Raw genomic sequence first — 25,689 nt, forward strand, 5'->3', positions numbered from 1 at the left:
TTTTTACTAAAAACTCACCTCAGTATAAAGTGTAGAACACTAAACAAAATAATAGTTTACAAAAGAAGTGCAGCAGCGGCTCAGTTGCACAAAATCTGCCAACACTTCAAACTCTCGCAAGCACACAGAAAGAATGGACAATGAAATCGCAAATCCGTACTTATATCATATATAGTTCGATATATACACGAATGTACGTACATAAATAGAAATAATGTTGCCAAATTATTTTCACCATTTATTACACATTTAATTTTGATTCGAAAACAGCAAATACTTTAACGTGCTGGTGGCAATGTATTTGGGTTTGAAGCACGAGGTTCTACGTTCGACGTTAAGGTTGGGCAATTAAAACACGTGTAACAATATTTTTTCTTTCGCTAAAATCACTGCTTTTCTAAAGTTTCGAATAAAAACAAGTGGCGGGCAGTACCTACCTAAGGGTGATTTGACCGGTGCATAATATTATAACATCGTATAGTGGGAAGATCGCAAATTCGGAGATGTGTAGGTAGGTATAAATTAATGGCAGCTTGCTATGAATTAATTGGATAAATATTTGTTTATCATCTTAGCAATTCATAATGGTGGCGAAATTATACGAAAGATACCCGGGTATCCGGGTTATAAGGTTAACCCATTTTCCTTAAACTTTTATTTTGATTAACCTTCTTACGTCTGCACTTGTGTATTTGTATATCAGTAACTATAAATCATTAAATATTGCTAAATAATTCAAATGACCGAGCTTATGCAATAAATCGGTTAACAATTATCGTGCCATTTTTAACCTAAGCCGACGAATAACCACGGGTATAATTAACTCCTTTTATGGGTAACTGAATTGTAATTCTTTTTTATTAAAATAAATAAAATGTCAAATTTTAGTTACTAACATTTATTTTTAAAATCTTCAGTAAATCAACTAACTCAGCTTGTCACCCGAAGCACTATAACTAAGACGTCTATGTAATCAGTATACATTAAAGTTTCAGACATTTGGACCGTAAATTATATATTATAAAATGTAAAAGACTTAACAATGCACCGTAACATAAGTCGTATTAACGTTCACCTACATAAAATAAATATAAGTCAACCTCAAGCGAAAAAGGGAATTTATCACTAATTCTATGTAATCAGTATACATTAAAGTTTCAGACATTTGGACCGTAAATTATATATTATAAAATGAAAAAGACTTAACAATGCACCGTAACATAAGTCGTATTAACGTTCACCTACATAAAATAAATATAAGTCAACCTCAAGCGAAAAAGGGAATTTATCACTAATTATGAATTTACTTCAATCGTAAGCTCAATAATACTTCAATCTTTATTATACTGATTACTTAATATATAGAAATAATCGCTATCCACAACATTCGGCACTTGGTATTATAGAATGAATTTTGCTTATCTGGGACAATATACCTATAATATAAAAAGCCTTGAATGAAAGCTATATCTACTCAATACAGTTGCGTTTTATAAAAACGTAGGTACGTTACAATATTTTCTACAATACTTACACAGAGTTACACAAACTGTATTTTTATATCTAAGTGGTATCATTAAGAGATAATATACAAAACGAATACATTCCAAAATAGTAGGGGAATCCCATCATTTTACTCAAATGTTGCCTGTTAATAAATGATAATTATATTGTCTTTTATCCGTTATGATAAGAACTCCGAGATAAAAGTCTAGCTCATTGACAGTTTAGTAAAATTATCGAAATTAAATTGTATCTTATTGGTGCTCACTTTGAGATTGCGCAACAACATATAGCTAGGGGTTTCCGACCTTTTTTGTATAGCTTTATTCGTTTTCGCTATCCGTCCCCAAATCCTACCTACTTATGCCAAAACGTAACAAGGAGAGAAGGAACCTATAGCAACTAAGATGTTTTTATTACATAGATACGTTGTCCGAGCTCAATACTGGCAAGACAAAAGTAAGGTAATTGCCCGACTTGACAGCCAATGAGCGTGCGGCACAAATGTTGTTACGTAACTGTCGATGTAGTTGTATCCTTTTGTAACGAATGTATGCTACATTTTTTTATTCCTTCTTCGAGTCAATTTGTAATTATATGTACAGGTACGTGACTATAGCAAATAGTGCGCCGTTTTTATGTGCCATTTTGTTAGTGTATGATGCGTGTATTTGCAAAACGTCATTGTATAGCAATGCAGGCCTGTATTACCATCCGTATAGGTATATAGTGTAGTAACCTTATAATGAAATTCAAGAGATATTTACATATTTGCCGTTCACAAGGTTCTTCTCTTCTGGCCTAAACAACTTTGTGATGTGTAAGTATCCTTGTTAACTTTTGTCCAGTCATTCTATACGTATGCTATAGAAATCCACCAAATTAATTTTAAAATAACTATCGCGTAATCTCTTAGACATAAGAATTTCATACGCATCACACATATTGGATTGTATCAAACCCTTTCAAGGCCTAAAATTACATAAAAACCTGAAATTTTCCCATAGCCAATCGAACTCAATACCTAATTATTATTATCTATGGTCTGATATAATAAATATACGTTGTCGTTTCCATATATATTATAATTCTCTTTGCGTTGTCGCATGGCAACACCGGCGCAAACAGCTGTCAGTCCAATTCAAAAATATTTAAAATATCTTTATCACAAAGTTGTATAAATATATTATTAACAGACTTCGTTGAAAAGATGAGTGAAAGTCAGGAAATTGAAGGTAACAGAAGTTTTAAAAACAACCCTATCAGTCAGCTGAGTCTTGTTGACAAATATGTTCAAGTTGAGCTTATCAAAAATTGCTCGTTCGAGGGTTTTGTCCATTCTGTCGATCCTATAACGAATAGGTAAGTGTTTGTTTACTAAAAGCAAGCATGCTTGCATGACAACGTCCTATCTTTTATTAAGGTATTTGTTGCGAACAGAAACTGAAGACTTCTAAGTATCTGTTAGTTAAAATATTTGTGGGAGTAACTAAATATTGTAGTGGTGAAGGAATCAAATAAAATATAGTCTCTACTTTCTCTTATACATTTAATTTCCAATGTGTCATAGACGCTATTTAATAATTGTCTTAAAGATCTATGAAATGAGCCATTTGCCTTACATTACTCATTTTAACCTCTTTAAGGGATGATTTTTTAAGATATTTTACTTGAGTTTAAATGCTTGGATGGCTTAGTTTTATTGCAAAAGTAAAACAACCACTGCTCTAAGGTCTTAAATTTAAGTCCTGGGTTGAACTAATAATGGGTATTGAGTTTGTCTGCTAAGTACCAGCCCGCAGTCTAGTCTGCGCTATATGGTGATAAAGACAGAAGTCTCTACATTAGTCTGTTTTGTTGTAAAATACCTTTAAAATGCAAGTAATATTTTGTATTATAAGGCTTGTTTTATTACAGTATCATACTATCAACTTCCCAAGGCAACTTTAAAACAACTGTAATACCTGGTCATGCAATATTAGGTGTAACAACAAAACCAATTCCACCTGATATGTACCCACCGAGCAAAATCTCTGCCAGTGCATCACTACAAGACATGTCATCAAGAAAAACCAAAATAATGGAATGGTTTAAAACAAATTTCATTACATCTACAGAAGCTGGTGATAGAATAGTGTTAGGAAATGTTAGCATATTACCTCCATATGGGAGTATGGATATTTGTACTGATAGTCCCGTGGTGGCAATGCAAATAAAAAAGCTACTAGAAAGTATGCCTGAAGATATTAATACAGGATAGGACATAAAAAATAATGGATAAATTAAACAATATTTGTTGTATTTGTATAGAATAATAAAAATATATTAAGTAACTATAAAGTGTGTCTTATTTACATGTTTATAGTATTTTTATCTTGTTTAGTGTTTGATAATAGGATAGAATATTAAAAATAAAAATCATTTGTTTTGGATATTTGTTTATTTATTTACTATTTGATTAACATCAGATGATCAGTGTACTTTCTCTAAAACCAGTGAAGTTGTGCATTAGGTGCTCATCTGTTATGCCAGGGCAAATTTGAGATATAAATTACCTATCCTATAACTACATTATTAGATGACAAAGAGAATGTATATACTGTATATTCTACACCACATTTTCTATTTGTGTGGCAGTTGCTAATAACTGATAGAGAACATACTTAGTAATTGTTGCCGCGAGTGTAGCTTTATTTCATTGTCATTGCGTACGCGCGTCGCGTCGCTACCGGCGCGTGCACACATGCAAAAACACAGAAAATTGTAGTCAACAGGGATCATGACAACACGTCATGCTATTACGACTCAGACGGGCAGTCGCTGTTTCCGTGCGATACAAGTTTCTTGTGTACATTATTGATAAGCATTTAGTAGGTACTATCGCGATGTGGTTATATATATAAAACGTATCAATTATTTTTTCCTCATTTTAAAATTGTATTAAACATCAATTGGAAAATGTCTGAGAAAATAAACAGAAATATACAGTATCTTGCAGGTATATGTGGTGAGTATAAATACATCGAATATTTTTGGCGGGAATTTTAAATTGTATATAAACTGAAATCGATACTATTTTAAATTTTAGCGGCCAGCGCGTTCATATTTACAGGCGCAACACTCGCGTGGTCATCCCCTGCGATTCCAAAGTTTAAAAGTGGAGAAGCAAACGTGCTCATTACCGATGTAAGTAATAAAATACGTAGTGAAAGATTAAAATATCGTTTATTGGCTTAGGCTCATAATATTGTGGTTCGTAGTATATGATGAGTTATGTTGAATTTACTTTTTACATTAGTCGTTGTCGTCGCTGTTTTGCTGTTTACTGAACTTTTATTAAAAAAAATATTTAGAGGCCGTATTAACGCCAAGGAGCCGAACAGAATGATTTGAATGGTTTTAAGCCATTTATATCCTCTCATTTATAACAGCAAAAGTAGATCCCATATATGATAGGTACAAATATTTGTCCGATCAATTACAGAGCTCAGTTCTGTTCAATAAACGATAAATTTAAGGTTTATTCTGGATTACCGTTTTCGGAATGACTCATAAGAGCTATATAATAGTATTGCATATATATACTAAGGTGTATTATAATATAGTTCCGTCAGCCGAAATTGTATTGTAGGTACTCGTATTCTCATTTAATAACGATGCAATAAAATTATTATCAGCGTAAATCTTTATTATCTACAACTGACACATCCGTTTAACTCAAAGGTTTGTAGATTACAAAAAAGTCATCATTTGCTAAATTGTGCTGTTACTGATTAGCATTATAGTTCTAACTCATATACTGAAATGCTGTTTTTGATGATTCTCCCCTCTCTGCTCTACATCTCTGAGGTGTATAATTATATTTACGTGCTATTTGTCTAGAATGTGACGTAACAAACAAGACGCGAAGGTGCGTGTCGTTTAGTTTTGATTGGTCGAGAGCCTAACGCGGGAGTCACGTGTTAATCTCTAAACCAATCACGATGAGACGACACAGACGTTCATGTCATGTTTTAGGCTACATTATAAAGAGGCTTTTTCTGCTCAGTATCAGCCCGGAGTCTAGAATTTAAATCCGATACGGCGATAGGCTCGCCTCATATCACACCATGGGACGGAACACATTTGGCGAAAAGTGGGTGCCCGGGTTGCGCGTCTGCATATCCCTTCGATAAATGCGTGATGATGTATGTGTGTCTAAAGAGGCTGATTGTTTTATGTCCAAGGCCCAATGTTCATGGGTGGTATCCTTGCACTCCGCTGGCGCTCTGCTCGGCTGCTACATCGGCCAGATCCTCAACGAACGCGTCGGGAGACGATGGACGTTATTGGGCTCAGCAGTTCCTGGACTTTTAGGAGCGGTGAGATTTAAAATAAAAAGAAGACTCTTTAAACTTGTACTTACTTAACTTTAAAAAAAAATTGTAAACACATATAATCTTATATCAAACTATAGGCAGAGTCTAGTTTCCTCTAGAAAGCCCGTTTCGTCGATTTTGTAATAATTAATTTTATATTTGGTAAGTGAAAATACTTCAGAACCGCATACTGGTTATCTAATAAGGAACATTGTTTTTTTTTCAGTGCTTTATAATTTTTACTGCTAAGCCAGAAGTGATGTACGTAGCTCGGTTTTTAATGGGCTCAGCGACTGGTATTGCAGCTGTGGTAAGTATAATTTATTATTATTTGTTTAGCAGTAAGTAATTGATAAAAGTAGCCAATTTTTTGGATATTTTTGCACAATATAGGTCACTAGTGGCGAGCATTGAATCATAAATGAAAGATTCGATTTTTTAGAATGTCTTTGAAGTCGACGGATAAAACTTGTTTACAGTAACAAACTGATAAATTAATTTAAATCATTAATAGCATAAAGAATCAAGTTGACGTTTGTTCGATGATTCCTATAAAATAAACTAAGCGCCTATTTTACGAAATCTCAATAGGGAAGTACCTAAATGTGAAAGTTTTATAGAATATTGTAGCTTAGGCAATGCGAGGCTCCAGCAGGAAGCAAAAAATACACTGATTGTATCAATTTCATTCTTAGGTAACATGGTATATTACTTGACAGAGTAGTGACCTAAAATATAAAAAAAAGCTTTGCCACGGCACCGTAAGACTATTCGTATAACATGAGGCTCCGGGGAATTGCCCGGTTCCGCCCTCGCTATGGCTGCCTTTGTATCGGGAATAATATTTACGTAAACACTATTTATAACTACTACTAAGGTTCGAATATCCTTTAGTGCAGATTTCAATAAACTATCCATACCGCTATCTTCGGATCGGCAGCGTAAATAAACCAATCAGAAAAAAAATGTTTGGCAATGCTCACTGGCGACTTATTTTGATTGGGTTATTTTTATCATTGATCCAAACTTAGAAATTGAGATCGTTTATTGCGATCAGCCGTTAGTCGAAGATTTAAAAGTTTAAAGAAACTGTTCATCGTTTACGTATTATTTTGTTTCGTTTATCGACGCATAGGCGTGGAATATAAAAATGTTGAATGTCGATGACCTAACATTGCAAGTTTTCCTGGTCGTCCAAACTACAAACAGTGTATCACGTGGACTCACATACTGTAAAAATAAATGTCTTATTTGGTTCTACTTGAATGAATTTTGTATTGCTTTGAAATCAAAATTGCTTCGTAATATAGGTTATAATATTACGTAGACCTTTGCCAATACATAAATTATCTGCTTAGAGCGGCGTGCTGTTGTTTACGTAACTAATTATAATAATTACTGAAGATTAAATTATTGTCTTATATCTGTCTCGGCACTCAGACGTACACATTACCGCGACAAGGTTGCGGTGTTAATGAAAGCAAAAATATGCCTTCCGCATCTTACATTTTATTTGCTCGTTTTGGAACAGACGAGCTAGTTTAAAAATAACAAATTTTATCACTATACACTATCTATATTTACTCTATAATATCTATTATAAGCATTATTATAAGTAGGTAACAGTAGTAATAAAATGGAAGATTTTTTTGTCTGTGCCTACGTGAAATATAAAAAAAATAATATACGGAAGTACCGAGGAATAGTTAACAGAAAGTAAATACAAAATAAATAAATATGTCATTTACGTTAACCTGTAGACACGTCTGGTATTGTAATCATGTTTACATTTTAAAATATTAAGACTTATCAACTACATAAATACAATAGAGATAATTTAAATAATTGGTCAGATGTCTATGTATATATATTGACTGCCTCGGTGGCGTAGTTGTAATGCGTATGCCGTTGAGTATGTCTACAGCGCGGAAGTCTTGGGTTCGAATCCCGGGTCATGCTGAAAATAAGTAAATAGGCTTGTCTACCTTAAAAATAATTACTCAACCGCAGCTCGGAGTTAGGAAGTTGGCGATGTGATAGATCCGTGCCTAGTATGGCCGTTAGTCCTGCGTCTAATTTCTCTCCGGTCATGTCGGATTGCCGTCTCACCGGACTATGGGAGTGAAGGAATAGAGAGTGCACCTGTGTATTGCGCACACACTTGTGCACTATAATATCTCCTGCGTATCTGGCTGATCTCTGTTAAAATTGGACGGCGTGGCCAAAATTCGTTTAGAAGAGATTCATATATTTACTTGGAAGCGGCGATAGCCTAGTTGGGTATGGAACGGACTGCCGAGACGAATGTCCGCAGGTTCAAATCCCAAGGGCACACCTCTGACTTTTCTAAAAAATCATGTGTGTATTCTTTGTGAATTTATCGTTCGCTTTAACGGTGAAGGAAACACCGTGAGGAAACCTGCACATTCGAGAAGTTCTCTATAGGAATTTCGAAGTTGTGTGAAGTCTGCCAATCCGCACTAGGCCAGCGTGGTGGATTAAGGCCTAATCCCTCTCAGTAGTAGAGGAGGCCCGTGCTCAGCAGTGGGCAAGTATATAATACAGGGCGGATATTATTATATTTACTCGTTGAGGTACGTAATTATTTATTCTCTAAATAGTGCGCTTAGATACTTACTTACTTCCTAAGTTAGTAAATCTTATCCTACTAATTCATTTCCGACATATTTTGCTATTTATGACGAAATATTTTCGGATTTAAATACTTGAAGGTCTCCGCGTATTAGATAAAAGATGCGGTCGTCACGTCAGTTAAAGGCCAACGCATTTTGATGCTAAAAAGGAATGTACAAAGTTGTGATGCTGATACAAACAGAGTTTTATTTAACGACTTTAATGATTATTTTCCAGGTGACCATGATATACGTAACAGAAATCGCGGACAAAGAGATCAGAGGAGCTTTGGGTATGACAGTGCAAATTATGAACAACTTAGGAAGCCTCATAATGTACGGCATCGGACCTTTTGTATCGTACACTGCATTAAATTCTATATTAGTTTCCATACCCATTTGTTACTCCCTCGCTTGTCTATGGATTCCGGAGTCGCCGTACTACCATTTGAAAGATGGCAGACTCGACGCGGCTAAAAAGGAGTTCCGTGCTTTGAATTCCGGTAAAGATGAAAAGGTAAACTATGGTATTTTTTTCCTCTTGCTCATGATATTATATATCCCATTGAGGATGTGACATTAATTTTTGCTACCGGGCGGCTATCTTATCACGTTTAGCTCAGGAAGAGCTGTTCCGGGCTAACCTATTTAAAACCCACACGAAGTATTGTCTAATCAGGTTTCCGAACATCTTAACAATGTTAAGTATTTCCTTATATTAAAAAAATATTTTAAAAGTATGAAATGTGGGTAAACATGTAGCGACATAGTCGTAAAAATACTATGAAGTTCTCTAAAGACTAAAAAAAACGAAGCTTCGAAAATTAATTGATACTATTGTTGATTTTTCCTAGTTCACTATTAAGCTTCATACATTTCTGTTGGTCCAGCGGCGTAGCTTGAGGGACGGGGAGGTTGGGCAATGTTTGTTAAATTGAAATTGGGAATCTTTTATTCTCTTGTCTATAGCCTGGCGTTGGCTAAAACCGCTGTTTACGAAATAGGTGGCGGCAAATTTTCGGTCTGGTTCGGACGGCAAAAACCCAGCGATCGCTACTACACATCCTTTATATTTTTCTATTTCAGACTATTGACGAACAGTTGGCTGTGATGCGATCTCATGTGCTAGAGAGTATGGAGAATAAAACCACTGTGAAAGAACTGTTCACCAATATGAGATATAGAAAGGCGTTATACGTAGTAGGAGGTAATAAAATACACTTTTCTTAGTTTTAGCATTATCTTGTAATTTCTTAGTAACCCCCTGTATAAGAGAGTTTGTTTAGCAAGAAGTTTGCATTGAAGTTTTAGTATATCTAAATAAAATTTGTCGGGATTCCCCAAGCTTTCGTTAAGCGCACGGAAAGGAAAGTTATTTCCAATATATCTGTGTGAAGTCCCTGTCCAGTATGTATGTGCGGAGGAAAGTACTGGAATAGTTTAATTTAAGAATTTTCTATAAGTACGCAGATATACTTATAATGAGGTCCTTGAAAATGTATGATGTACGATGTGATAAAACAACAAACCCTGACTTGTTTGTTTTAATATTTTTAGACAGCACGATCTTCAGAAATTTTAATTTTACCTGTTATAGATCCACTTATTGAATATCATCTTGGTTAATCTATCCCCTTTTTATTATTTGTACGAATTGCATCTGAACAGAAGTTATTTGAAACGAAGGTGATCTTTGTTTGCACTAGTCCACCACGGTGGCTTAGTGCGCATTGGTAGATTTAACAGACCCGCAAAGTACCTTTAGAATGCTTCTCAGGTATACTATACGATGTCTTCCTTCACCATTAAAGCAAGCGATAATTCACAAAGAATAAACACATGACTTAAAAAAGTTAGGGGTGTGTGCTCTTGGGATTTGAACCTGCGGACATTCGGCTCGACAGTCCGTTCCACCCCCAACTAGGCTATCGCCGGCTTATTTTATTTTATAGCACTTATAGTTATATTATTATATTATTGTTGTTTACCAAACCTTTAAATATAATAGCTATCATTTATGCAAATATTAAAACAGCGCTTCTATTGACATAACAATCTTTATCTTTATGTTACAATGTCGCTTGATTACGTTAACAGACAGAAATAAGCAGGTATTATAATCAGCTGATGTACTATGGCGGCAGACATTTTTAGATAAAAGCTAATTTTCAGTTATCTATAACAGAATCGCTATATCAAGCAATCTACTCCACCCGTAGTACACACTCGCAATGTTCACTCGAATAATGCATTTTTGATATCATGCATGTCGAATTTCGTTCCGGCAAGCGTGATTCTACGGCATAATAACCGCCTACTCAGAGTTATAAAGTGAAGTTAGAGAGACTTTCCCGCCCTCACATCCACCACTACAACTCCTGTAAGCCAGGATCAGCAGTGGCATTTATGACACCGAGCAGTGAAGCTCGGCGGGTCTCAGGGAAAACTAATGTCATTATCCCGCAACGAAATTAATCAAATAGAAAGATAGGGAGGATTAATTGTCTAATTCCCTCCATAGCAATGCGGGTGTTAAATAATGATCTAAGGAGGCGTTTTAACCTCAAGGATAGGGACGTTAAAGTGAAGTTAGTAGTAGTTAAGGCGGTACCCTCAGAAAAACGTCGCGCTAATCCTATATTTAGAGGCTATTCAAAATTTATAATAAATTTTGCCCGCGGTTCCGCCCGCGAGAGGAAATTTTATCGTATTGAGTTTTTATGTTGATTGGGAGAAAGATAAATACTTAGTACCTGTGATAGTACATAATTAGGTGATTCCCTCGTTTCATTTTAAATATGCAGGTTAATACCCTATATAGGTATGTATTGAGTCCGATACTCGTGATTATAAACACTTGTATTGACGTATCATTTAAATATTCATACCTATTTTATTTCACTGCAAGTAAGTAATATTGTCTCTCCTTTCAGTAAAGGTCTTTTTATAAACCAATAAATATGTATCACACCTAATCATGTTAGAAAATATCAGCTATTTTGTTATAAATATATGTTAGTAGTATAATTTAGTTTAGTCAATGATTACTATCACACAGCATACCTACGGAAATACATTATTATATATGTATTTAAAGATATGTAAGTTAAATAAGATATGCGTATCAATCAATCCTTGAACGCAAGCAGGTGGCAACATTTAAACGTTGTAAAAACACGTAAAGTAGGTAGGTACTAAAATCATTGCAAGTACAAAGTTCATTGCGATAATTATAATCTATGATTCATCTATTATAATAGGTGAAATGTTTTCAAATATCGCAATTATCGATAAGCTTTACTCTGTGGTGATTCCTGATTTGCCTCTTGCTTATCAAATAATTTGAGAACATTTTTTTTTAGACGGGCATCGCAGAGCCCACTGCAATTTTTTCGCGGGAAAAAAATGAATAAAGAGCGCCTATCTCTATCGTCGCTTTGGGGGTGGGTGGAACGGTTATGTTGTTTTCACCGGTCTTATGGCCCAATGTCGACATTCGGGAGTATGACCTGATGGTAAGTACTGGCGTCCAGATAATGTCGATTGACGAGAGACGATTCCCTTGCTAGTCGACACAATTATGCCGGCTTATTTAGATATACTGGTAAGCCCGAACCGCGGCTGTCTTAAGTGGCCTGTAGCGGATTTTACACCTTGTGCGGTGGTTACTTCCAGACGGATACAAATATCCACCAGCGAAGACTGGGCATGGTGGTAACATTCCCACGGAATAACGTCCTAAAGAATTAATATTCCCTTTTCCAGGTTTAAAATTACTACAATACATGACGGGGATTTTTGTTATCCAGTCGTACGTTGAAGTGATATTTAGACAGAGCAGATTTGTATCCGGACCAATAGCAAGCATAGTGTATGGTTTTGTGCAAATCCTAGCGGGTGAGTACATTCCTAGTAGAATGATAATTGATTAGATAATAGGGGATGAGGGGTTTTAGAAAATGGGCAGACTAGGACAAAGACACTCGACAAAAGTTTAAAAAATATTCCGTTCGTTAAGTCTATTAATTTCACGGATTTTTCAAATAATACATTACTCTAGCCTTTCTAGTATTTACATAGTACACATGTTTAAAACTGACAAATATATTTTTTTGTAAATAATGATCAATATGCCCCTGTCTCCTCTAGGTACTTAATTCATTTACTCTTACGAAATATCCGTTAAATTGTCCATAGATATTTTCGTTATCACCCAGAGTACAACAATGTACATTCACAAGATTTAAAAAAAAACTCTCATGAGCACTTATCAGACTAAACATTTTTTATTCCAGGTATATGCGCAACGTTTCTGACGCATCGCTTAGGCCGGCGAATACTGATGTTTATATCGTGCCTCGGTGTCGCCATTTCAATGACTATAGTAGGCGTATATTTTTATTTAGTGGATCGTGTGAAGATCGAAGACCCAACCACATTGGCATCGTTGGCTCCGATGCCTTTGATCGGCATATTCGGTTTTAACATATTGTATGCTAACGGTATAGGTAATCTTCCGTACGTGATGCAAGCGGAACTCTTTCCCGTTAATGTTAAAGCTGTGGCCTCTAGTATAGCGACAATGCTCGTCTGTGTATTAGGTTTTTTAGTTACTCTTTGCTATCAAAGTATAAAAGACATTTTAGGACACTACACTGTTTTCTGGTCGTTTGCATTTGTAGGTTATGTTGGCGTTGTATTTATATATTATTGCGTTCCCGAGACGAAGGATAAGACTCTAGAAGAGGTGCAGGATAATATAACAGAGCGGCCGCCTGAAAGTGAGGCGCTTCGCACTAAAAAGGATGATGATGTATAAGTTGTGTTAAGTCAAACAATGTGTTTAGGACCGTAGCTAGGGGGGAGCATTATGGGACAATGTCTTACCTTAAAATACTAATGCCCTACCTTAACAATCAACAAAATTACACATAATTACTCAATCAAGGGCACACACCTCTGACTTTTCTAAAAAAATCATGTGTGTATTCTTTGTAAATTTATCGTTCGCTTTAACGGTGAAGGAAAACATCGTGAAGAAATCTGCACATCTGAGAAGTTCGCTATAGGAATTTCGAAGCTGTGTGAAGTCTACCAATCCGCACTAAGCCAGCGTGGTGGACTACGGCCTAATCCCTCTCAGTAGTAGAGGAGGCCCGTGCTCAGCAGTGGGCAAGTATATAATACAGGGCTGATATTATTATTATTATTACTCAATCAAAATACATGGACCAGCGGGTTTTTTATTTCACGATTTGGAAGTTGGTCCCATAGTAAGAGAACCCTCTTTCGAGATTTAAAGGAATTTTGTTACACTCTGTATATTACCCCAACAATTTCGCGTTTATAAGTCACGAAAGCCAAACATCATTTGACCAGATTAGATCTTGTAACATTTATACTTCCGCCCTGGCTGTAACCATTGCTGCCCTACCTTAAATTCAAGTCTAGCTACGGCCCTGAATGTGTTCGAAGTATCATGGAAACCTCATAGCTGTATATAATTTGGGGAATTATGTCTACAAAATCAAGAATATTATTAGAATAGGAGTATTATTTTTATTTTTACACGTATTTTGGTATTAAGAATAAAGAAGTCAATATTGTGCCAAATCTGGATAAATTAAATATCAAATAACATGAGCTGTACCTATTTGAGATGAAACTAATTTAGAATAATAAAACTTATATTATTTTTTATTGTTTAGTGAGAATGTTAAAGATAAGTGAGATCAATATACATATTATTTAAAAAGCGAGTGTGACATTGAATGGCCACTGCGCGTAACAGCCCCATCCACAAATTGTCAACGAATAATGTTATTTCGTCAGAGTAGTTTAACCCGATGTGAAGTAATGCGGCCATGGTCACTATTTGTAATCGAATTTGCCAATGTGTGTGCGCATCGCGTTGTAGCCATGGCCGAAAACGCGTTCATCAAATGTTTAAATAACTACTGGTTACTTATTGTGCTTTTCTTCTATTTTCTGTCCGTCTTACGGCCTATTCAAATAAACTTTTCCAATTCACCATCGTACCTTAAAAAAAAAAAGCAATTAAATAAGTAATTAATGTAAACATATACTAACTTTATGACGATCGATCCTATGTCGAATTGATACGAGCGGTGGAACAGTTTTGAAATCGGTCGAGTCCTATAATAAAATTTGTTTGAATGGAAAATATCGACACTAATGCACAATACATTTATTTAGTTTTAATAAATTTACTTGTTTTTGATTTAAGATTTTCTCGTTGTTATAGTAATTTATTAATGACGTATGTTAATTTTAATTACTGAGATTGATGTGTTGCAAAAACACAATCTCGAAATCACCAAATAGCAGATTTTGTCAACACTTGGCTTGTTCATGTGTATATATATTTATAATAAGGATTATCGTTACCGTGCCTTCTATATTTAAAATGGTTACTAATTTTACCAAAAACAACTAGTCTGTTTCATTCGGGACCTGTATGTTAGCCAATGAAATAATAAACTTAATCTGTGACTATAAAATTGTAATTTGAATAAAAGTACAAACATATTTGACACTGTAAACTTATTGCTTTTTAATTATGACCGATGTGGAAGAAACAATTTCGACTATAGAGCTGGGGGAATGGCGTGTTCTGTTTAGACCCTATCTAGATAGTTCTAGATTCTCTTGGCGTTCCCGTAGGAGTAGAGGGGTGCGAAAGGTGTGTCTGCGGGCTCGTCGCCGCTTTCCTCGGACGCGTCCGACTCGAAAGTGTTGTCCGGAATGTCGTACAGACGGATCAGCGGCTTGTTCGGGTCCTTCATTATCAGGTATTTACCTGAAATTAAATATAAAACAAATATGTAGGGTCTGTCCACACATTTTATTCTGGAGGTGTTGTATAGACTGTTAAATTTCAATGACTTCTGGAGACCACTTTAAAAATCGTGCCAAACAACGATCTCTAGATCTATGCCGCATTGGATATATCGAGATTGGTACCGGAATTTGAATCAGACTGCAGATTGCCCATAGTAGTTTAGTAGAGCGGTCGTTTGCGATAGGTGGCAACCACCTCACCATATTCAGTAAGTTCTGTAATATAATACGCGAGACAACTCACCATCCTTCTGCTTCATGCATATGTCGATGATGCAGCGCAGGATGCCCCAGGCGTTGTCCATGGAGAGGTTGATCTGCGCGGCGAACTCGTGCGGCTTGAACTGCTGCGTGCCGAGAATCACGTGCCGCGAGTTGTCGCGCACCTGCGATCGGGACACGTACCCGAACTTGATCTGGTCCGAGCCGGCTAGGAGCGCCTGCGCATCAAATATTACATTTATTTATACATTGCGACATTTTTGTTCGATGGCTAAGTATAAAAAAGAGAAACAATAGGTATTGGCAAGCATGCAATCTTACTCTTTAAATCTTGCTGGACTACCACACAGCACCTTTCAATTTGATGGAAACATGAAGATTTATTTATTATGGCTATGGGTATATGTAATGATCAAAACAATATGCCATTATAATACACCCAGAGCTGGCTGTAGTATTTTTTCTAATAAAAGTGATAGATTCTGATGGACTGATGTTTAAATCAGAGTGAATGCATCAAGCTCGAGTGTATGCACCCATACGTTCCTTCAAAGCCGCTACTGATTGCATCTATAAAATAATCAGCTGTAATAGGCTCTGACCTGCACAGTCCACTTGGCGAGCTTGCAGGAGTTGTTCCTGAGTTCGTTGGCGAGCACCGCGCCGCGCTGCGTGTCCAGCTTCTGTCGCCACTCGACGCCGTTGGCCAGCTTCGAGTCCCACTCGTTCAGCGCCTTGATCGTCAGGAACTGCGTCTCGTTCTGAGGGCCTTGCATCACCGCGTCGTGTTCGCATCTAGCCACCAACACCTATTGCAGATAGAGTTGGAATTATCGATATGAATAAATACTTAACATTTTGGCAGCAAAAACATTGTCATAACAATTTTATATGTATGTTTTTTGTTAATATAAAGTTCTCTAGTTGAAGGTCTTTTTTGAGGTCACAGTTCTATGTCAGCATTAATTGAGGTCAAAAATTATTTGGACACCAATTTTTAAGAACATGAATGAAACATATACAAATACATATAGAAAATTTGTACAAGTTAAATTATGTAGCCACTTAGAATTGGTATTAATATTTACTTACAACGCCATTGTTAAGGTTCCACTTGCGGTACCGGTAGCCGACGGATGCCACTTCCCCATCCTCCTCTTCAGATACGAACGGATTCGCCTCAGGGAACTTGTACTTCGGTTCGTTCGTGCCAGATTTAAGCACCTAAAGATTAAAACACATTTCAATTATTAATAATAAACTTAATAGATATACCAAAAATTATGGCTGATAGTGTCTTATTTCTTTTTATACAAAGGAAAACAGAAACGAGGAAGTCATGCGCCTGATTATCATTGACAGTTAGATGACGGCAACACTAAGCGAATTTTGAATAACGAAGTACTGTGTTGCATTGCCAATTTTAAGTCACATAATGCCAGGCACTGGCACAGTGTTGCTTGAATACCGAACAGTCATTGTAGTGGGACCTGTCTAATATCCAGCCTATCACTCTCACATGACCTACCTAGCAAATTTGCTAATTCTATAAATACAAAATATGATTTGCTGGTCTTATCTTGGGTATCGCTTAATAAACCGTGTTCACCTGCTGGCTGAAGTTATGGTTGATGAACGTGGCCTCGAGCGCGAGGTTGCGCGGCGAGTTGATAGAGTTGCCGTCGTCGGCGGGCGGCTCCACGGACGTCTCATTCACCGTCAGCAAGTCGAACTCAGTGTTGTCGCGCTTGTCCAGGAACAGCTTGTCGCCTGCAATCCACCGTTGGTTTATAAACAAATAACACATACACGCCTTTTATAACTGGAAATAGAGGTGCAATTAGTGTCATTGTTCGTGTCATGAATTAATAGGGAGCGAATCTATCGCCACACCAGCCATAAATCCCAGGCCCAGTAGATACTGAGCGGCAAAACACACTTTATACCACGCGGAATCGAACCGTGGACCCCAACGCTTAGCACGGTAGGCAATACACGCAAAACAACGTCATTACTATGAAGATGATGAAGAATGATGAAGATACTAATCATAAAGCATAGGATTTGCTCAGCAATGTCTGTACTCTTATCAAAACAAATCTTACTATATAATAGTTAATACGAACCAATCTTTTCAATGACAATATCCCAGGAGTAGTTGGAGCGCGTGCAGCACATGATGGTGGCGAGGATGGCGTCGGTAGCGTACACCGTGCCCGTAGTCTTGCTGAGACGACGGATCACAGGGTCATCGGTGGTAGTCACCTGCAAAACACAATACATTGATATAGTAATCTGTACGGAACGCAGAATAACAAAGAACGAGAGAGAAAGAGAAAGTGGGTGGAACACATGACAATAAAGAAATATTTTATTTTTTTATTTTACTAGGACAACCAATGGTAATTACAATAAAACTTATAACTAAATAAATCTAAATATATTAAATAAACAAAAAATAAATATAAAAAAAAACTAAATAAATTATATTTGTATGTACGGATCGGTGACTCCTGCTTCATTATCCACACTACGGACACCACAGAATAACTGTATATGTTATGATCAATATTATGTGTTATAGCTATTATTATTATTGAAATTAGAGCAGTACTCTGAACATTGTCATGGGAATACTCAGCTCTTGATCCAGATAGGATCAAATCAGGAATTTGTTACATGTAGTCTCAATAACTCAACACAAATAAATATAAGTATACAGTACTCAATACAAATATTTTTTCTTCATCTCAATACAAATCTTTTGGAATTGACCTTACATTCCTGATACTACAAAAAATATAAATATGTTTAAAAATACTTACCGTATGGAAGATACGGTCAATACGCTGCAGTGGCTTCTCGTGTTTCACATTAACACGATCGTAACCCTTGTCGTAGTACTCCAGAGTACCGCAGCACACAATGTCTTCACCTAAAAACAACAATTACCCTACTTAAATTTCAGGACTTCATTCTGTAATTTGTTGTATCCGTATCATTCATACTAATTAGTGAATTGCAATAAATGGGGTATAAGATACATTTATAGAGTAAGTTCAGTCATTCTGTAACTCTATATAATAGATTTTTGTCACTGGGTGGCACCACAATTATGTGGATGAACTGACACTTTTGTAAAAGTAGCCTATGTCTTAACTAGGGTCTAAAAGATCTCCATATAAAATTTCATTTAAATTGCTTCAGTGATTCACCCATAGACAGAAAGACATACTGGTAATTACTGGTAAATACTTATGGATGCCCAAAAATATAATTTGAAATCATACCTTCTTTAATTCCCGGCAGAGATAGCTTGGCGAGACGCGGGAAGTCCATGTCCTCAATGGTGACCCATGTAGGCCGCACCGTCACAGACGCATCGCGAATCTTCATAGGAGCACCACGCTGGCCCCATCTCTTACCGAGCTTGCGGTCACGTTGCTGTTCGCAAACATGTTTTTTGAGAATATATTACCAAATATTTGTTTTATTTTGTTATTATAGCTTCTTAGTTCAAGTTTAATAAGACAGAGTATCTAACTATTAAGTATTAAGTGAAAAACATGTTGATATGTTTCTGTGGTCATGTAAATAAACCAAGAACAATGTTGTTCTTAACTTTAGTTTCTCAGAATTTCATTTAGTAGACAAATTAAATAAGAAATGTAACTGAAATCCACTTTAGTAGCATAATTTGATGCACAAAAACCTTAAGTATCCATAGAAAATACCTATTTCCAACAATGGTACAGTATACTAGACCATACAGTATACCCGCTATGCCTTGGCCAGTTTGAAGTTAGTTTCAATACCGACTCTCAGTATCCATCGCCCCCCCTCTAGTCCTAAGTAACATTGACTTTGTTATCACTTGTGTCAAACTTCAAGTTGGCCATGACTAAGCATCCATATTGTAAAAATTCATATAAATGCTTAAAGCATAAACTATTTTGTATAGTATCCTTACCTTACTCAGAGTGGTCATGCCGCCCGGAGTGCGAGCGCCACGAGCACCGCGGCCGCGCTGTCCGCGAGCACGGCCACGCTGGTACGGTGGCTTCTGCACCCTTGTGGTGTCCACCAGGTGGAAGGTGCTTTCGTCTTCATCATGGAAGTACGCATACGACGAACCGGCCCCGAACTGAGATGCGTATTTATCTGAAATTTTAAATCAGTTTTATTTATTTACATCATAAATAGTTTCAATCTTTACTTACCTACATATGAAACCCATACAACACATTACATAATGGATAAGATTTTTATTAAAATAAAATATAGATTGATTGCATTTTTATCAGGAAACTCGAATTTTCACAGACAGGAGGTGTTGATTCTCTCTAGATTATATTAGATAGATAGAGAGAAGTTTTAACTAACATGTGAGATGTTACAAAAACAATTTAGAATCAATCCAATCTAAATTATTTTGTTTGGCTGTATTGTTTATATGACAATTTGGCCAATGTCAAGTTTGAATAGCAGAAGACACACATGCTATATGTATGTCAAAGAAGTCTTGGGCTAAGGGAATATAAAAACAAAGATAATGTATATGGATGGAATATAAAAGCAAAAGAAAGCCTTAAACAGGAATAATTTCAGATTTGAAAGTTCTTAATAAAACTAAAATAATAATGATAATTTGCAAGCATAAGAAAAACACAAAAATAGAAAAATATATAACAATTTAGCATAGTTGTTTCATGAAGGGCATGAGCCACATCACTTTGTAAACATTTAGAGTCTAAAACCTTTGGATCACAAAGCATTGTTGTCATTTCATTGGCTATTTTACCTAAATTCCCCCACAATTATGCTTGTTGACTGGAATCCACAGTGTTTGTTTACACTTAAACATGCATACATAAATCCAAACTATATACAGGAATAAAAAAATATGTGCACAATACTGTTTTTTTTATTATTTATTAGCTTCCGCTCGCAGCTTCGCCCGCGTGGATTTCGGACTTCAAAAATGGAGACGGTCGCGAACGTTCGAGAATGTTCGTTTTACGAAGCTACTCGCTAGGTGATTCGCTAGCCTCTAGGTGCCAAGCAAGCCGCCTGCCTGTGCGTTGGCGACCTTATATATATACAAAAATAATCCTTATAGCATGATTCAGTATTCATGCATGATGGCTTATTATTAGCGTAATTCATGTATAACTTTGGTGTTTCTATACTGATTTCTATGATTCTTTTTTATGGAATATTTAATAATGTTAACTTTTTTTAATTAGGGATGACTGAGAGTGTTATAAACGTAAGAGTAGACAAATATAATGAGAAAGCTTCGAACTGCTAAGCTATCGGGAGTTACACGTGTTATTGTGAGTCAACCATAAAAGATAGACATATGCTGTCGTGGGATATTTTTTACATAATTTTAAGGAGAACATTTCCATCATACATGATTTCTGTGTAGCTTTAACCATTAAGGTTGCACGCACAATGGAAGCTTAAAAAATGGAGTAACTTCTCCCGTTTTCCTAACATTTCCCTTCACTGCTCTGCTCCTATTAATTGTAGCAAGATGAAAAGTATACTATAACCAGCACAGGAGTATGACAAATAATTGTACCAAGTTTTGTTAAAATCTGTCGAGTAGTTTTTGTTTCTATAACGGTTATACAGACAGACAGACAGACAAAAATTTTACTAATTGCATTTTTGGCATCAGTATCGATCCCTAATCACCCCCTGATAGTTATTTTGGAAATATATTTCATGTACAGAATTGACCTCTCTGCAGATTTATTATAAGTATAGATAGATTGTGTTTGGTTTAACTGTCATGTTCAAACAAAAGCTAAAAAGGAGTATTTTTGCTGTGATTTAGTATGACATCTATTCTCTAAGTAAGTAATCTTTAATAATCCTCATAAGCCATAATTTGGTATAATCATCTTGGGTCTCTTTTAGATTCAGTTTACACATTTACCAGATATGATGTTAATATAACCAATATCTGTATCAAACGATATAAGGCCTCCTGTAACAATACTTTGGTCAAGCAAGCAGTCCAGAGAACTGGGTGCACACGGTTTATAAGCATTTAGATTAATGAACTAAGCCATTGTATATTGTAATATGCATAACATTATATGGGTATAAAATACCCATGTGAATGATTCTGTATTTTGTAACTCCTGGGACGTAGTTCAATTCACTTTTGAATTAATTGCATGCATTCTAGACCGTAAAGGAGTTTAACACATACCAGTCGCTAATAAACGTCATCATAACCTCAAAAAGTATAGTTGATGGAAGTCAAGGTTCATATGCCAATATAAACGCTGTTGATACTCACTCTGGTACTTTTTATCCTGCACCATTGTCCAGTCACTTATCTTGCCCAAGCGGTCGCCTTTGCTGAAAGGTTGGTAGGGCATGTCCCTAAATTGCTCCGGCATTTCGCAAGGGCCCCATCCTGTAGGATTGTCTTGAATTATGGGTGCTACAAATCTTATTGGCTCTTCAGCCGGTAACACATGTTCCGACATTGTTATTTTGTGTCGAATATTAGTTATTTCTGTAAATTCAACATGTATCCAAGTTCCTGCCACACGACACTTTCGAAAAGATGCCAAAGATTCTGCTAACTTCAGTTGATAAAAATGAGCGACCAACTGAATGAGAATGAATGAGCTATACCATAAATTATAGAAGAAATTTCTCATCTGTTGCTTTGTAAGCTGGGTTTATACGTTCAAAATGATACACTATATGCAAACAATGTAATATTTGAAAAACGGATGTCTCGCAAATTTCTTTAAAATTCAAAACTGTCATCCGTGTCGCCATTTGTCAACTCTACATTTTAAAGAAAGCCATGCCACCACAGGAAATTCAAAATTTTTGTAATCACCTTTTGAATTCTGCTTCTTCTTCCCGGATTTCGGCACTTGGTTGATTTATTTTTTTACTTAATAAATACCCAGATCGTAATTTTCATTCCATATGTAAAGCCGGGCTTATAAATATTTATACCAATATATGTTTAAATGGGTTTTGCTCGTGGCTTCACCGGACTGAAAGTCCTTTTCTGTAAAATAGTACAACTGCGCAGGTTTCTAGGATAAAAACAACGTTTAATTATTTCAACAGCCGGAAAATCAGTAGCTTGCATAAATATTTATCTTAGAGTAAGAATAAATGTGTTCTAACCCTTACTTAAAATGTACTGTCTACGAGATAATAATTATTATCTACTCACTTCACGTCATTGGTGGCCATTCAGAGTTAGTGACAGTAGTTTATTTGTCTCTGATTGACAGTTAGCACTAGGTTCAATAGGTTGGTACTAGGTATTAAACTTCAGTTTTTTATATTTGGCAGCAGTGTACCCACTGCACAGTGTTCTGTTAACTTCAGTAAATGTTTATTGTGCTCGACAACAAATTCCCAATACTCAATAAATACACCGATTTTCATTGAAAATGTAATAAGACAATAAATGACATAAATATACTTTATTTGAGTATATTTAATATTATGTATATTCCATAAGAATACAATTGTTTTCGTTACTAACACCTATAGTTAAAGTTAAGTGTATTGACTTTTGTGTTTGATTAACAGTGGACAAAAAGTGAGCAATTATTTTTATTGTTTTCTCGCGGCTCCCAGTTTATAGTGAGTAAATATTTACTTATAAATTAGAAATGTATATTTTATTTCTAGGTAAATATAAATACATTGTAATTTCTTGTGATCAGAGTTTATTTACTAATATTTAGGCACTGAATATTATTTGAGAACGCGCTATTTATAGGTATGTACGTAGTACGTAAATATATAAAATTTGTAAAACTACTAATTGTACTGTTTAATGAGTTTGATAAAATGTAACCTTAAAATTTGCCATCGGTAAAGAGCGAATGTTTGTAATGTGTATTATTTGGGCATCGTATTAAGGCTGAGAATTACCTATGTGAGCTCGATTCCCACCAAAGTTGGGAGATTTGTATTTTTCGCTTTTTGACAATGGGGTATTTTATTATTGTATGGAACTCAAGCTACAATAAGTATTCACCTATAAATTAGGGTAGTTACTTGGTGAAGCATCTCCTAAATTGATTAGGATAAAATTTATTTTGTATGTTTTAAATTTCTACAAAGATATTACATTTTGAAACTTAACGGAGAGAATTAAAAGATGATTAAATTATCATAATTTAAAGTAGCTTTATAATAACCAGTTCGATGTATAAAATGCCGGTATTACTTAAACATTTCATAAAAAAATATATATTTTTGAGCGTCTTTTTAACACAATGAAGAGGTAAATACGTATGTGCACATACCTACGTTCATGAACATTTGAACACTCGAAATTGTCCTAATTGATTCGATTGCATACACTTCGCGTGAATAATAAATACCCGGGCACCAGTTCCTTTTTTTCTGTCTGAATTGGTTATATATACAACTGTTTTTCAGGCATGTCAATGTAGTGAAATGCTAAAGAATGTTCACCCATGTGTGCGTGAGGAACACTCTACGCTACATTTGTAAGGGTATTTATTCATATCATATTTATACTCTTTGAACATCATTTCCCACATATTATACATGTATTTATTATTTTTATTGTCTAAACTAGCTTTGCTCACGGCTTCTCCCGCGTGGAAATCAGAGCTTTTCCCGCGTAAATCTAGACATTCGAGATTTTTTATAACCACGCGACCCCTTCAATACTAATCGTTATATTTTAATTAATGAACATAAAACCGTAACGTACTATAACCTACACCTTCCTCAAGACTTGTACAATCTTTTCGTAAAAACGGTGAAAAAATCCTTTCAATAGATTTTGAGAAAATCGATCACATACAGACAGACAGCTTTTAGGAACGTTTTATATTATGTACTTATAGATTTCGGAATGGTCGAAGAGGCGGTCTAACCCATAACTGTAACATATTTATTGGTTTCTAAAAAAGTTCAATCAATTTTTCCTTTCCTCTCTTGTATCCAATCATGCCGAAATTAATTAACAATCTTAATTAATATCTACAGAACAATAACGAAACCAAATTGATCAAATTAGAGTAAGTACCCAAACTAAATTAAATGATTAATGATAAAACTTTAATATTAGTGGATAATTTCGGTGTATCAGTTAGTCTGGTATGTTTATTAATTTCGGCTAAAAGGCAGCTATACCTTATTCAACTAGGTCCTTAAATATGATTAAAGGACGAACATATTAAGATTGGCGAACCGTGATCAATTTCTTTGCGATTCCAACCGGGCTTATGATGATACTTAAGTTTTATATAGTAAGTGTGTCAATACCGAATATGCAATAAACAAGCATTAAAACTTTGATTCAAAAGGAAAAAATAATTCACCAAAATATTTGAGTAGATAATATAAATGTGTTTTTGAAGGTATGTGAAGTCTGCCAACCTTACGCCAGCGTGGTGGAATATGCAATAAACAAGCATTAAAACTGATTCAAATGGACTAAGGCTCTCTTTGTAGTAGAAGAGTGGGACAGTACGTAAAACTGGGCTGGTATTCGACAAACTGCGGTGATCATACATTAATCCGCACCGTGTGCAAAATATCGTATTTTTTTTATTTATTTATTGCACTTAATATACAAATGTATACAGGCGGACTTAATGCCATAGGCATTCTCTCCCAGCCAACCTTAGGGTGGTGTAGAGATAAAATAGGTAGATGCATCATGGTGACATGAATTTTACAAAAGATAAAGAAAAAAAGTATATAAATGTAAATATACGATAAAGACCTTGACCTATATAGCAAAAAATATAAAATACCTACAAATTATAAACGCCATTATATATTTTAAATTTATTTATGGTTCATGCATAAAAATATACTTACAACACATTCGTCAATCGTCCCCCACAAATCACATAAGAAAAAAAAAATTATAGTCCCCTCCTTTTTGAAGTCGGTTAATAATATAGGTTTCATTATGAGTTCCAGAATTTCCATACCTACATAACGGAATCTTGTAGTGCTACCTATAAGTTTTTTATTAAGAAAATAGTTTTATAGGTACGCATTATGTGTTAATAAATAAAATAAAAGCCTTTTATTTCTTGCAAGTAGGTACATTATGAAGT

At 35.4% G+C, this 25,689-nt stretch overlaps 3 protein-coding genes across 3 annotated transcripts; 2 read left to right on the forward strand and 1 right to left on the reverse strand.

Annotated features, from left to right (window-relative positions):
- The first annotated feature begins 2,084 nt into the window (after positions 1-2,084).
- LOC115440728 lies at positions 2,085-3,935 on the forward strand. Its single transcript, XM_037437713.1, has 3 exons — positions 2,085-2,323; positions 2,700-2,865; positions 3,421-3,935. Exons 1-3 carry the CDS (start codon positions 2,320-2,322, stop codon positions 3,761-3,763), a joined length of 513 nt encoding a protein of 170 aa, XP_037293610.1. The 5' UTR covers positions 2,085-2,319; the 3' UTR covers positions 3,764-3,935.
- Positions 3,936-4,060: 125 nt separating this feature from the next.
- LOC115440731 (facilitated trehalose transporter Tret1) lies at positions 4,061-15,057 on the forward strand. Its single transcript, XM_030165159.2, has 8 exons — positions 4,061-4,510; positions 4,592-4,689; positions 5,730-5,864; positions 6,088-6,171; positions 8,733-9,011; positions 9,581-9,701; positions 12,260-12,391; positions 12,790-15,057. Exons 1-8 carry the CDS (start codon positions 4,462-4,464, stop codon positions 13,311-13,313), a joined length of 1,422 nt encoding a protein of 473 aa, XP_030021019.1. The 5' UTR covers positions 4,061-4,461; the 3' UTR covers positions 13,314-15,057.
- On the reverse strand, positions 15,001-22,222 carry LOC115440729 (eukaryotic translation initiation factor 3 subunit D). The gene is made up of 10 exons (XM_030165156.1): positions 21,894-22,222; positions 19,548-19,738; positions 18,868-19,021; positions 18,403-18,512; positions 17,704-17,842; positions 17,187-17,347; positions 16,670-16,801; positions 16,180-16,386; positions 15,600-15,795; positions 15,001-15,314 (listed from the first exon to the last, which is right to left on the reverse strand). The coding sequence occupies exons 1-10, from the start codon at positions 22,084-22,086 to the stop codon at positions 15,154-15,156; spliced, it is 1,644 nt and encodes a 547-aa protein (XP_030021016.1). The 5' UTR covers positions 22,087-22,222; the 3' UTR covers positions 15,001-15,153.
- Between the last annotated feature and the right edge of the window lie 3,467 nt (positions 22,223-25,689).

The sequence above is a fragment of the Manduca sexta genome, chromosome 12, assembly GCF_014839805.1.
Source record: "Manduca sexta isolate Smith_Timp_Sample1 chromosome 12, JHU_Msex_v1.0, whole genome shotgun sequence".
Lineage (NCBI taxonomy): Eukaryota > Metazoa > Arthropoda > Insecta > Lepidoptera > Sphingidae > Manduca > Manduca sexta.

Coding starts and splice junctions, on each gene's coding strand:
- LOC115440728 (XM_037437713.1), top strand. Junction 2,866..3,420: donor GTCGATCCTATAACGAATAG/GTAAGTGTTTGT, acceptor GTTTTATTACAG/TATCATACTATCAACTTCCC.
- LOC115440731 (XM_030165159.2), top strand. CDS start 4,462: ATGTCTGAGAAAATAAACAGAAATATACAGTATCTTGCAGGTATATGT. Junction 4,511..4,591: donor GTATCTTGCAGGTATATGTG/GTGAGTATAAAT, acceptor TTTAAATTTTAG/CGGCCAGCGCGTTCATATTT. Junction 12,392..12,789: donor TTTTGTGCAAATCCTAGCGG/GTGAGTACATTC, acceptor TTTTTATTCCAG/GTATATGCGCAACGTTTCTG.
- LOC115440729 (XM_030165156.1), bottom strand. CDS start 22,086: ATGTCGGAACATGTGTTACCGGCTGAAGAGCCAATAAGATTTGTAGCA. Junction 19,022..19,547: donor GCATGACCACTCTGAGTAAG/GTAAGGATACTA, acceptor GTTTGCGAACAG/CAACGTGACCGCAAGCTCGG. Junction 17,843..18,402: donor TTGACCGTATCTTCCATACG/GTAAGTATTTTT, acceptor TGTGTTTTGCAG/GTGACTACCACCGATGACCC.